This window comes from Thermobia domestica, chromosome 17 (genome assembly GCF_964235325.1).
Source record: "Thermobia domestica chromosome 17, izTheDome1.hap1.1, whole genome shotgun sequence".
In the NCBI taxonomy this organism is placed as follows: domain Eukaryota; kingdom Metazoa; phylum Arthropoda; class Insecta; order Zygentoma; family Lepismatidae; genus Thermobia; species Thermobia domestica.
The window spans coordinates 112,673,832-112,687,157 of NC_137470.1; the positions used below are offsets into that span (position 1 = coordinate 112,673,832).

Sequence of the window (13,326 nt, forward strand, 5' to 3'; positions counted from 1 at the left end):
AAATTTGGCAGATCAGCGGTAAACTGAAAATAAATCGACACTTGTTTTTGCTTGTGCGCAAAAACATTGTAAGGGTTCAAGGTGCCTCCTGAAATACTATAAAACACGCTATACCGATTGTGGTTATAGTTGATCTGCCAAATTTGAAGAAATCGGATGGAGACACGACACTTGTAAGACACGAAAGGCTATATTTTACAAGTAAAATATCTACATACAATTTCATTCGCTTTGGTCCACTCCTCCCGCCACTCAACGCCTCGGTCCACTTAACATTTTTTTTCTTTCAGGAAAATACGAAACGCGTATTCCCTCATCTTACCTCTACAATATTTGTGCACATTTCTTTCACTTAGGTCCACTTCTTCTTGCCTTTTGGGTCAAATTCCAAAATTTTGGACGGGGGCTTTTGTCCCCAAAAACCTGTTTTCCCCCGGAAATGAAAAAAAACATTTCGTTAATTTTTTGCCTATTGTTCATACACAAAGTATCCTTGCAATTCTTCATGTTCTTTACACACATCTGACATACACTTTTGATATTTCGTGATCAAATGTTTGGAGGGATCCGTGACACCCAACCGTTTTTCCAGGAAAATAAAAAAACCCGTATTCCTCCATTTTATGTCTAAAATATCTGTTCACAACTTCATTCACTTCGGCATAATTCTTCTTGCCTTTCGGGCGTCAACTTTCAAAATTTTGGGTGGGAGCTTTTGCTCTCTAAAACCGTTTCTCCGCAGAAAATAAAAACCCGTATTCATTTATTTTTTGCGTATTGTCCATACACAAAGTTATGTTGCAATTCTTCATGTCCTTTACACACATCTGATATACTGTTAGTAGCACTTCTGATATTTCGTGATCAAGGTTTCGAGGGGTCCGTGCTCCACCCAATCGTTTTTTTTAGGAAAATACGAAACACGTTTTCTCTCATTTTATATTTACAATACCTGTGCACAATTTCATTCACTTCGGTTCATTTCTTGCCTTTCGGGCGTCAACTTTCAAAATCTTGAGTGGGGCTTCTATACTAAAACTTAGCATTTTGTAACTTTTTTCTTTTTTAAGAGATTTTTTTGGGGGGAAGGAGAGAAATGCTTTCCTCTGATATCTGTTTCTTGCCATTCATCTTGTTTGAACTGCTTAGTAAGATCAATTTGTAACTTTTGATGTCATCCAACTCCGTCACGATAATAAAATTATCATTCTTAACAATCTGTTTGATTCTCTTATTTGCAGTTTGCGACACTGATATATTTGTTACAAAATTGAGGTTTGGTCCAGCGCCTTTCGAATTCGCAACCAACCCAACCGTCGAGCTTTTTGGGTTGCCTCCTACTGCAGGAAAAGGAGAATTGCAGGTGGTAATGTACTTTTGGAGTCGTGTATACAATTACACTTCATATTCATAGTTTTTGCCATAATAGCTCTCTTATCCCTCTGTTGAATAATAATTTTGATTTCAACTGTTTGAATTCAGTTGAAATTTCATTGAAGCATTTTATGAGATAGTTCTTAACCCCTCCTGTTCCGTATGTTTTTGAAGAATAAGATTCCGCATGTATTTGTTCTTTATGTCTTGTCTCATAATTGTGAAAGTGACTATTTCTATTTACTATTATATTATGATGTATATTATTATTCATACCATTAAACATATAATAGATAGCTGATTCTTTGGCTAAATAATCCATTGGTAATACTTTAGACCAGCCCTGTCCAACGGGGTGCCCGCGGGCGCCATGGCGCCCGCCAAGCATTTTCCTTGCGCCCTCTGAAATCGAACTCAAAATACGCAATTTTTTTTTTGTTTTCAACATTAGATATTCTTTTATTTCTGTTATTTCATTTCGAAACTAGTAACTTGCACTTCTGGCTGTTCTGAACTCTGGGAAAAAAACATTCAACAAAATCGAAGAAATAGTTTCACAACATTAATTTGAACATTTGTTACTTTACACTTGGATAAGGCTACCGCTACGCTATGACAACCGCGGTAGTTCGCGTGCCTGCTGCTGGCGGCGCTGTCTGTCTTTACCCGATCGTCTTTTGTCATATCGCGTCTTGAAAAATTTCCATTGTGAGGATAGACTCGCTCTCTCTTGGGGAATATTTTTGGTGTGAACTCGTGTGTATTGCGAAAATTTGCAACTGTACTCGTGACTCCTTTTTTTCAGTGCTTTATTTGCCATGGCCAAGAGACAAAGAACGTATAGTTTTAACTGTGGATGGGAGGAACAAATTGTTTTGTTGAATACACATGAAAACCGGTGTGCTTATTGTGCAATGGAAGTGTGTCTATTCCTAAGAAAAGTAATGTAGAGAGGCATTTCGCGACGAATCGCAAATACTTCGATACTGAATTTCCTATAAATTCTGAACTCAGGAAACACAAAGTGAGAAATCTAAAATCTAAATTAACGCTGCAACAAAATGTGTTTCAAAGGCCTGTTCAACAAGCTACTAACGTAACAATTGCCTCTTTCAAAGTGTGTTATGTGTTAGCTAAAACGCAAAAGGCCTTTTCGTGATGGTGAAGTAGTGAAAGAAGCAATGATTAGTGCCGCTGAATCTCTGTTCGATAGAAACAGAGATAAACATACAATTGTGTCTTCCATCAGTGCACTCCAGTTGTCTCACCAAACTGTTGCTAGAAGGGTGGAGCAGATTTCGAATAATCTGCAAAATCATTTGCACCAGGACTTGCAATCGTGTGATTTTTTTTTCGCTCCAGTTAGATGAAAGTACTGATATGTCCGACACTGCTGAGTTGTGCGTAGTTACTAGAATGATTTTTAGTGATTTCACGGTGAAAGAGGAATTTCTCAAATTGCTGCCACTTCATGGGCATACTAGGGGGGAAGATATATTTAACACCTTTCAAAAGTTTGCTAAGGATAGCAATTTGCCTCTTTCTAAACTTCTCGCAATAACAACGGATGGGGCACCTTCTATGACTGGCAGGAATAACGGGTTTCTTGCTCTTTGTGCTAAGGATGAATCATTTCCAACATTTCTATCTTACCACTGTATCATTCATCAGGAAGCTTTATGTGCAAAAGTTTTAAAATTCGACAATGTCATGAAAATAGTAACTCGTGTAGTAAATTACATTAGGCCATCTTCCACTCGTCATCGATTATTCAAAAGTATTTTGAATTTATCAGATGCTGAGCATGGTGACGTCGTTCTTCATGTAGACGTCAGGTGGTTGAATAGGGGCAAGACACTGGAACGATTCTGTTGTCTTTTGGATGAAATCAGGGACTTTCATAAGTCATCTAAGGGTCAGTATTATCATGATCTCGATGAAACATCATGGTTGCTAGATATAGCTTTCTTGGCAGATATCACTTTCAAATTAAATGAGTTAAATCTAGAATTGCAAGGCAAAGGCCATAACATTTCAGCCATGATAAGTACAGTTAATGCTTTTCAAAAGAAAATGAAGCTGTGGATTGCTCACTTAAACAGGAATTCCCTTTCTCACTTTCCAAACTTCAAATCTATGGTGGAAAAGGTAAATTGTGTTGTTTGTGATCTTTCAAAATTTTCAAAGCATTTGGAAATTCTTATTCTTGAGTTTCGGAACAGATTTGCCCAGTTTGTAGCACTTGAACCAGTGGTTCTGTTCATCAATAATCCATTTGTCTCTGTTGATGTTATTGATCTTGGTAGTAGGATATGTGAAGTGTTTGGAAATTATAATCTTGAAGATTTAGAACTTGAAATCCTAACTATTCAAGAAGATATAGTTTTGAAATCTTCCTATTGAACTTGTACTAATATATGGATTCTAACGGACAGAGTAAAACACCCCTTCTGAGCAGTGTTGCAAAAAAATTTATTCCTGCTTTGGCTCAACTTATCTTTGCGAAGTCGCATTTTCTGCCATGAACATGATCAAAAATAAGTACCGAACCTCCTTGACACCCTCTCACCTGGATGACGCAATAAGAGCAGCCTGTTCCAGCTACACACCAGATTTCCTTCAACTGGCAGCAAATGTGCAGTGTCAGTCTTCTCACTAGGTATGTATCAATTTTCAAAATAATAATAATAATAATAATAATAATAATAATAATAATAATAATAATAATAATAATAATAATAATAGTGATGATGATAATATTAATAACAAATAAATAATAAGTAGTAGTTGTTGTCTAGTAGCAGTAGACTTATTTCTATAGTAGTTTTGTACTTTTTCGAAAGGCGCCCGCAACAGGAGCCAGTTGCGCCCGATAAGGCGAAAACGTTGGACAGCGCTGCTTTAGACATTCTAGAACTATTTAAATTTGGGTTTAAGCGTAGTAGATTGTAGAGGGTACGTAATGCTCTATTATGTAAAATTTGTAGTGGATTTTGTGCACTTTTTTCAAACGTCCACGTAATATATTCATATAAGTTAGATGAGAGGGTACACATGCATAGTAGATATTTTTTAAGGTTTGGCGATAATATATTTCTAAGTCTATTAAGTACGCCTATTATTGCTAAGATTTTTTTTACACAAAAATGCTGTGTGTGGTCCCTATTCGAGATGCTGATTAATTATTATTCCTAGATATTTAGTTTCAGTGACTCTTCTATTTGTTGACCTTGCAAATAAATATTTATATTATGGTCTACAGGGATATCTGTTTTCTTATGGAAACTTATATATACAGTTTTCTCTACGTTTAGTGAAAGTTTATTGCAATTCAACCAATCCTGCAGTAGATTTAGATCCTGCTGTATTATATTTTCCTCTGTGTATGATATATACATATCGTCAGCGAATAATACTAAGGTACCATTTAGTTTGATGCTTGCTACATCATTTATATGTATTAACAATAGGAAAGGCCCAAGCAGGAACCTTGTGGCACTCCACATGTAATTGTCTGTTCTGAACCTGTGAAGTTGTTTACCTCAACACATTGCTTTCGTCCGTTTAAATAATGTTTAAACCATTGCAATGCAAGTCCTCTAATTCCTAAATTACTAAGTTTGTTAAGCAGAATGTCATGGTTAACTGTATCAAAGGCTTTGCGAAGATCAATAAATAATCCTGCTGATGCCTGTTCTTTATCTAAAGCCTCTTCTATTTTAACGATAATGTCTAAAACTGCTGATTGTGTTGAGGAAGTTTCCCTAAACCAATACTGATGTTCGTTAAAAAAACTGACAGATTTTAGACAATTTTCTAAGCTAAATTTTACACTTTTTTTTCAATTATTTTTGAGAGCACAGGCAAAATTGGTATAGGTCTATAGTTATTTAGTTCTTTAACGTTTGTGTTTTTATGAACTGGAAGTACTTTAGCTATTTTACAATTAGAGGACATTGTTCCCGATGTGAATGAATGATTTACAAGATGAGCAATGTATACGCTTAATTTATCCTTGTAATTGATCATAAATTTATTGTTATTTTGTCGTTAGCTGCACTATATTTCGGTTTCAACATTCCTACTATCTTCAGAATTTCGTAGGCTGTGGCTGGGGTTAGGAAAAATGATTTGTTATTTATTGGCTCTTTCATATATTTGTTAGGACTTGAATCGTTAATACTGTTAGCAAGATTTGAACCTATAGAGACAAAGAAATCATAAAACATACGTGGTACATGTTCCGGATGAATTATTTTACCTTTCATTTTTATTGTGAAATTTTGTTTGTTGGGAAATCGTTTGTATTTCTTATTACTTCATTCACGGTTTTCCAGAACTTTTTAAGATTATCTAGCGAATTATTAAATTTACTTTGGTAATACATTTTTTTAAGTTTTTTCTTTTCTTCTGTTACTTTATTTCTAAAAAAGATATATTCTTCTTTTAATATTTTATTACTAGAATATCTCCTGGTTTTTGGAAAGATGATATCTCGTCTATTAATTAATTCAAGTAATTCTTGACCCAAGGAGCTACTGGTGTATAGGGTCTAGTGTTTGAGATTAGTTTCTTTTTAACCGAAGATGAATTTTTTATTCCATTATTTAAGAATGAAATAAAATTGTTGTAATGCTTATTTACATCATTATCTTCATTATTAAGGCTTTGTGTTTCAAAGTACTTTTTTAAATTTTATTATGGTCAATCTGATGAGTAGAGACCGGATGTTAGGCAAAATGCCTATTCTTTATTATTAAAGATATGATCAAAAATAACGTTTTAAAATTTATATGGGGGTTTATACTTTCGATTTAAGCCAATTTTATTTTGCCTATTTTGCCTATTTTGACCTTTAGTGCCTAATATTGCCTATTCTATGCATTTTCTTCAAAATAAGCCTTCATTGGGAAAATATATAATTTATATAACATAAATAATACACACATATTAAGTGTTTGTAAACACAAGCACATGGTACGCTACGACATATATACATGGTGAACTTCAAAGATGTGCACATACTTCGGGAGGTGATTAGTAATATGAAAAGAAGACAAAATGTTTTCTTGCATTTTGTCGAATTCCGTGTCTTGTACGACTGACAAAGTGCCAATTTGGTATTGAAAATTGAATCCTGACAATTGGAACGGAACCGAAAGAAGTGCACATACTTTGAGAGGTGATTCGTGACATGAAAAGAAGACAAAAAGTCCTTTTGGATGTCACGAATCACCTCCCGAAGTATGTGAACACCTTTATGTCTCGTTCCAATTGTCAGGATTCGATTTTGGATTCCAAGTTGGCCCCCTGTCACTCGTACACGACGCAGAATTCGATAACATGCAACAGGACTTTTTGTCTTCTTTTGATGTCATGAATCAGCTCCCAAAGTATGTGCACATCTTTCAGGTTCACCCAGTATGTATGAAATGCATAACAAGCTTCGTTTTTATATATACAATAAAAGAAGATATTAACATAACAAACAAGTATGTTTCTATATTCTTTGAACATTATCTATGACTTGAATCTATTTTTTAATGGTATTGAGTATTTATCTTCATTATTTCGAGTTACATTTTAGTGCCTATTTTACTGCCTATTTTTTAAATTTTTAGTGCCTATTTGCCTGCCTATTTTCCAGGTTTTTAGTGCCTAAACATCCGGTCTCTACTGATGAGAAACCCCTCTTCTCAATTTTCATGTTTTCCTCTAAGCTCAGTTTTCCATCCTTTAGTAATTGTTATTAATACCCTATGATCACTAATATCGTTTTCAGTAGTACATGCAACATGCTGTAATTCATAATTGTTAGAATACATATGATCTAAAATGACTCATTAGTGTTACCAACTTTAGTAGGGTACTTTGTATTACGTAGTAACAAACCAAAGGACATTATTAACTCAAGTAAAGGTACTCTATAAGTATCTACATAATTAATTGTATTAACATTTAAATCTCAGGTTAATATTTTTTCTATTAGAATATAGTGACAATATGTTTTCAAGATCTTCCATCATTAGCGAACTATTTTTGTTATTGGGATTATATATACATACTCGCTAAAGCTCGATGGGGGCTCCGCCCCCAGGCCCCCGGTCAGGCCTTTGCCATGAGGTGTCATGTTCTAGAAAACCATTCCTTCAGGAATTCACTTCCCTTTACAGCAGACACCTGTTACCAACACATACTTCAATTCAACCGGTATTATTCCCTCCATGTAACTTTGAAAAGCAAACACACAATTTATTAGAAAGAACTCTATTACTACTTCTACTCTGGCAATCATGTGCATGGCTTATTATGTACACTTTGCGCACACCTATACATGTGAGAGACAATAACAGAATTTATTTTCTCAAACATAAACAGCGGAGACTGTCTTCCAATAGCCTACCTATTAAACCTTGCATTTTGCGAAAACACTCACTGTTTACAAATGTGATTTTTGCAACCTTTCAAATATTTATTCGTAGCATTTTTTAATATTATGTTTTGCAGTGTAATTTAGTACAATGTAATATAATAGTGTCCTTGTAGTTAATTGTATATATTACCTGCAGGAAAAGTAATTCATATCTGTGATATAAGGGTGGGAAAATATTTCAGTCTTCCTACACATTTATTCTTGTATTTACAATGAAGACTACAATTTACTAGATAATTTACAAATATGAATATTGTTGGAGATTGTTTAAATTTTTTACATAGCATTTGAGTGAACACTACTTTTGTACTATAATGTAGTACAGTGGATTATAATGGAAACCTTGGGCATAGTTGTACATATTACCTCAGCAAGATTTCTTGAAAAGTTTCATATATACTGCACAAATTCTTGCAGTCTCCCTGTATATTTATTCATGTATTTTCAATGAAGACTACAATTTGTAGGTGATTTACAAATATGATTATTGTTGGAGGCTTTTTAAACATTTGTTGTTATCATTTGAGAAAACTCTATTTCGCACTGTAATATAGAAAAGTCCCTTATAAAAGAACCCTTCGGCTTAGTAGTACATATTACATGCAGCAAGACTTTTTGAAATATTTCATATTAACTGGACAATTTCTTGCAGTCTACCTGTATCTCTCGTCTTGTATTTTTATGAAGACTAAATTTGTTCGTAATTTACAAATATGAATTTTGTTAAGGCTTTTTAAACATTAGTTCATAACATTTGATTGAACACCAGTTTTTGCACAGTAACGTAGTACACTGTATTACAATGCTGTCCTTTGGTACAAAAGTAATTATTGGGCAGCAGGACTTGTTCAAATGATTATTTACACTGGACAATTACATACAGTCTTCCTGTATCTTTACTCTTATATTTTCAATGAAGACGTTTATTTACTACGTAATTTAAAATATAAATATTATAGGAGGCTTTTAAAAAAATTGTTTATAGCAACTTAAACAACACCACTTTCTACACTGTAGTAAAACATTGTACTAGAATCGTGTCTTTCAAATTTCTTATTACAATCAAATAACAAGAGATAGTTTCCTTAATCATCCTAAACAACGCATATATAACACGATTACCATTCCGATTTTAGAGGTGTAATTCCACGGACGCGGGCCCGCTACGTACCAGTACTATGTGACCAGTAAGTAGGATATCCAAAATCTAAGGAATTGAGTAGTGTAGGGGAACGACGTGAGCCTACTGTGCAAAAGACCTGGGTTCGATCCCCAACAAGATTTTCTCTCACATTTTCTTTCTTTGAAAGTTTATTTTATAGCATAGGTGATTGAAAATAAGCTTGACTTTATTATATACGGCATTTCATTCCAACCGGACCCGCAACTAAAACTATTAAATCGAAAGGGGCACTTTTCCACGTATCTTATATATAAAAATTATGTACGCTGCCGACGAGACAATTTTCAAAAGGTGCCCATTCGTGTGTGTGTGTGTGTGTGTGTGCGTGTATGAGCGTGTGTGCGCAGTTGCGTACGCAGGAATTTATTTCGGGAAGGGCCAAACTCAATATCAGTGTATTTTATATTGAAATGCCTAAACTTGTCCCCAAAATTAGGCTAAATTTACTCAAAAGTTGGAATTTCGGTGGTGGTCCGGACCCCCAGGACCCACCCCCTGCGTACGTCCCTGTATGTGTGTGTATTTCCTTAAAATTAATATTTTATACTTTCCATTTGTGGTATTCACTTCAAATTTGGTATACGCATGTATCTTAACAAGGAACATAAAAGAGGAGAGAGATATTTTGCAATCGTTTCCGGTTTGAAGCAGACACTGTTGTCGCGAGACAAAATGTATTGTTGTCTTGCATGGACACTATATTGTGAAAATGATGTCCAATGTTTCTTTCAGACTCTTTTTGGGGGACACTGCCTCCTCAGAGCGCCCCTGGCGAGATCAAAATAATACGTTTATAATACAATAACAAATAGAATGTTATCAGCAGTGCCCCCGGGGTAATACTCCCCCCCCCGAACATTGCTTCCGATAGAGACACTGGTGATGCTCCATTTCCAAAGCTACATATGTTTGATTTTAAATACTTCAGTATCGTCTCGAAACTTTACACGAACATACTGCCTAGTTTCGAGACCATCTCAACAGTTAGCGTATAAATATATCCTTTCCGTCTGTCTGTAATAACGAAAATATTTTGTTCACGCAATGCCAACAGAAACTATTTGGTAAAATGAAGCAACGTGATAAGAAAAAAAATGCAAGATAAAATATGGTCTGCGGGGATTCGAACCCAGACCTGCTACTCAGAAAGCAGACACTTTACCGCGGAACTAACTTACTACGTTGAATTCTGTTTGTTCTATTCTACTCAATATACCACATAAGAGGCCAAATGAAGGCAATTCAAAAATATGGCAATTTTGAATTCAAGATGGCGACTTCTCCAATGATTTGTTTCTTCACTTAAACTGAACTACGTCCTTAATAACATAGCGAAACCTGGCTTACCTACCAAGAGCACAACTTACAATTTTCATGGTTACAAATTTTTGAGACGCCATTTTGAATCGAAGATGATGACTTTTCCAACATGTCGGATTTTTCCCCTCACATGAGCTGTTTTCTACGCACTTGAACGCAATTTCGTGATTCCACCATATCTACAAGTTGTGTAGAATTAGACGCCCCCTTATAACATTCCTAGCACTTTCTGACACCGAACATGACTATTTTTTTTCAAGTTTAAGGGCGGATTCGCAAACTACGCATCAGAATAAACATCACCTCGAAATTTCAACATCCTAGATACAGCCATTACAAATTTCACATTTTTTCGATTTGCGCCGCGAAACGAAAACGAATTTTAATGCTCTTTTTTCTATCATAAAGTATGTTACTAGCTTCACTGCCAGACAAAATATGACGTTTCTATGGTGTGCGGAACTACTCTAAAAACCAGCATTTCGAAACGATGAAAAATTTCGACACTTCATTTACATGGAAAATGTCGCCTTTTTCGTGATATCGGAATTTTCCCATTACTCACATCCCATGACGAACAAGTATGCAAAATTTGGTGTTTGTATGTTTTGTGGAAGTATGCAAACAATTAAGTGTGTTTCCGACTTTAGAGGTATATAATTCCACGGACGCGGGCCCGCTACGTACCAGTACTATGTGAGCAGTAAGTAGGAAATCCAATCTCTAAGGAATTGAGTAGTGTAGGGGAACGACGTGAGCCTACTGTGCAAAAGACCTGGGTTCGATCCCCAACAAGTTTTTCTCTCACTTTTTCTTTCTTTGAAAGTTTATTTTTATAGCATAGGTGATTGAAAATAAGCTTGACTTTATTATATACGGCATTTCATTCCAACCGGACCCGCAACTAAAACTATTAAATCGAAAGGGGCACTTTTCCACGTATCTTATATATAAAAATTATGTACGCTGCCGACGAGACAATTTTCAAAGGTGCCCATTTGTGTGTGTGTGTGTGTGTGTGTGTGTGTGTGAGCGTGTGTGCGTAGTTGCGTACGCAGGAATTTATTTCGGGAAGGGCCAAACTCAATATCAGTGTATTTTATAATGAAATTCCTAAACTTGTCCCCAAAATTAGGCTAAATTTACTCAAAAGTTGGAATTTCGGTGGTGGTCCGGACCCCCAGGACCCACCCCCTGCGTACGTCCCTGTATGTGTGTGTATTTCCTTAAAATTAATATTTTATACTTTCCATTTGTGGTATTCACTTCAAATTTGGTATACGCATGAATCTTAACGAGGAACATAAAAGGGGAGAGAGATATTTTGCAATCGTTTCCGGTTTGAAGCAGACACTGTTGTCGCGAGACAAAATGTATTGTTGTCTTGCATGGACACTATATCGTGAAAATGATGTCCAATGTTTCTTTCAGACTCTTTTTGGGGGACACTGCCTCCTCAGAGCGCCCCTGGCGAGATCAAAATAATACGTTTATAATACAATAACAAATAGAATGTTATCAGCAGTGCCCCCGGGGTAATACTCCCCCCCCCCCGAACATTGCTTCCGATAGAGACACTGGTGATGCTCCATTTCCAAAGCTACATATGTTTGATTTTAAATACTTCAGTATCGTCTCGAAACTTTACACGAACATACTGCCTAGTTTCGAGACCATCTCAACAGTTAGCGTATAAATATATCCTTTCCGTCTGTCTGTAATAACGAAAATATTTTGTTCACGCAATGCCAACAGAAACTATTTGGTAAAATGAAGCAACGTGATAAGAAAAAAATGCAAGATAAAATATGGTCTACGGGGATTCGAACCCAGACCTGCTACTCAGAAAGCAGACACTTTACCGCGGAGCTAACTTACTACGTTGAATTCTGTTTGTTCTATTCTACTCAATATACCACATAAGAGGCCAAATGAAGGCAATTCAAAAATATGGCAATTTTGAATTCAAGATGGCGACTTCTCCAACGATTTGTTTCTTCACTTAAACTGAACTACGTCCTTAATAACATAGCGAAACCTGGCTTACCTACCAAGAGCACAACTTACAATTTTCATGGTTACAAATTTTTGAGACGCCATTTTGAATCGAAGATGATGACTTTTCCAACATGTCGGATTTTTCCCCTCACATGAGCTGTTTTCTACGCACTTGAACGCAATTTCGTGATTCCACCATATCTACAAGTTGTGTAGAATTAGACGCCCCCTTATAACATTCCTAGCACTTTCTGACACCGAACATGACTATTTTTTTTTCAAGTTTAAGGGCGGATTCGCAAACTACGCATCAGAATAAACATCACCTCGAAATTTCAACATCCTAGATACAGCCATTACAAATTTCACATTTTTTCGATTTGCGCCGCGAAACGAAAACGAATTTTAATGCTCTTTTTTCTATCATAAAGTATGTTACTAGCTTCACTGCCTGACAAAATATGACGTTTCTATGGTGTGCGGAACTACTCTAAAAACCAGCATTTCGAAACGACGAAAAATTTCGACACTTCATTTACATGGAAAATGTCGCCTTTTTCGTGATATCGGAATTTCCCCATTACTCACATCCCATGACGAACAAGTATGCAAAATTTGGTGTTTGTATGTTTTGTGGAAGTATGCAAACAATTAAGTGTGTTTCCGACTTTAGAGGTATATAATTCCACGGACGCGGGCCCGCTACGTACCAGTACTATGTGAGCAGTAAGTAGGAAATCCAATCTCTAAGGAATTGAGTAGTGTAGGGGAACGACGTGAGCCTACTGTCCAAAAGACCTGGGTTCGATTGCCAACAAGTTTTTTCTCACTTTTTCTTTCTTTGAAAGTTTATTTTTATAGCATAGGTGATTGAAAATAAGCTTGACTTTATTATATACGGCATTTCATTCCAACCGGACCCGCACCTAAAACTATTAAATCGAAAGGGGCACTTTTCCACGTATCTTATATATAAAAATTATGTACGCTGCCGACGAGACAATTTTCAAAGGTGCCC

The 13,326-nt window shown here is 35.8% G+C and overlaps 1 protein-coding gene across 1 annotated transcript; it reads left to right on the top strand.

Moving 5' to 3' along the window:
• The first annotated feature begins 2,790 nt into the window (after nucleotides 1-2,790).
• Nucleotides 2,791-3,777, top strand: LOC145674128 (general transcription factor II-I repeat domain-containing protein 2A-like). Its single transcript, XM_081743956.1, has one exon. It carries the CDS (start codon nucleotides 2,791-2,793, stop codon nucleotides 3,775-3,777), a length of 987 nt encoding a protein of 328 aa, XP_081600082.1.
• Nucleotides 3,778-13,326: the final 9,549 nt, after the last annotated feature.

Bases quoted from the DNA above. Each gene is read 5' to 3' on its own strand.
- LOC145674128 (XM_081743956.1), top strand. From the start codon at position 2,791: ATGATTTTTAGTGATTTCACGGTGAAAGAGGAATTTCTCAAATTGCTG.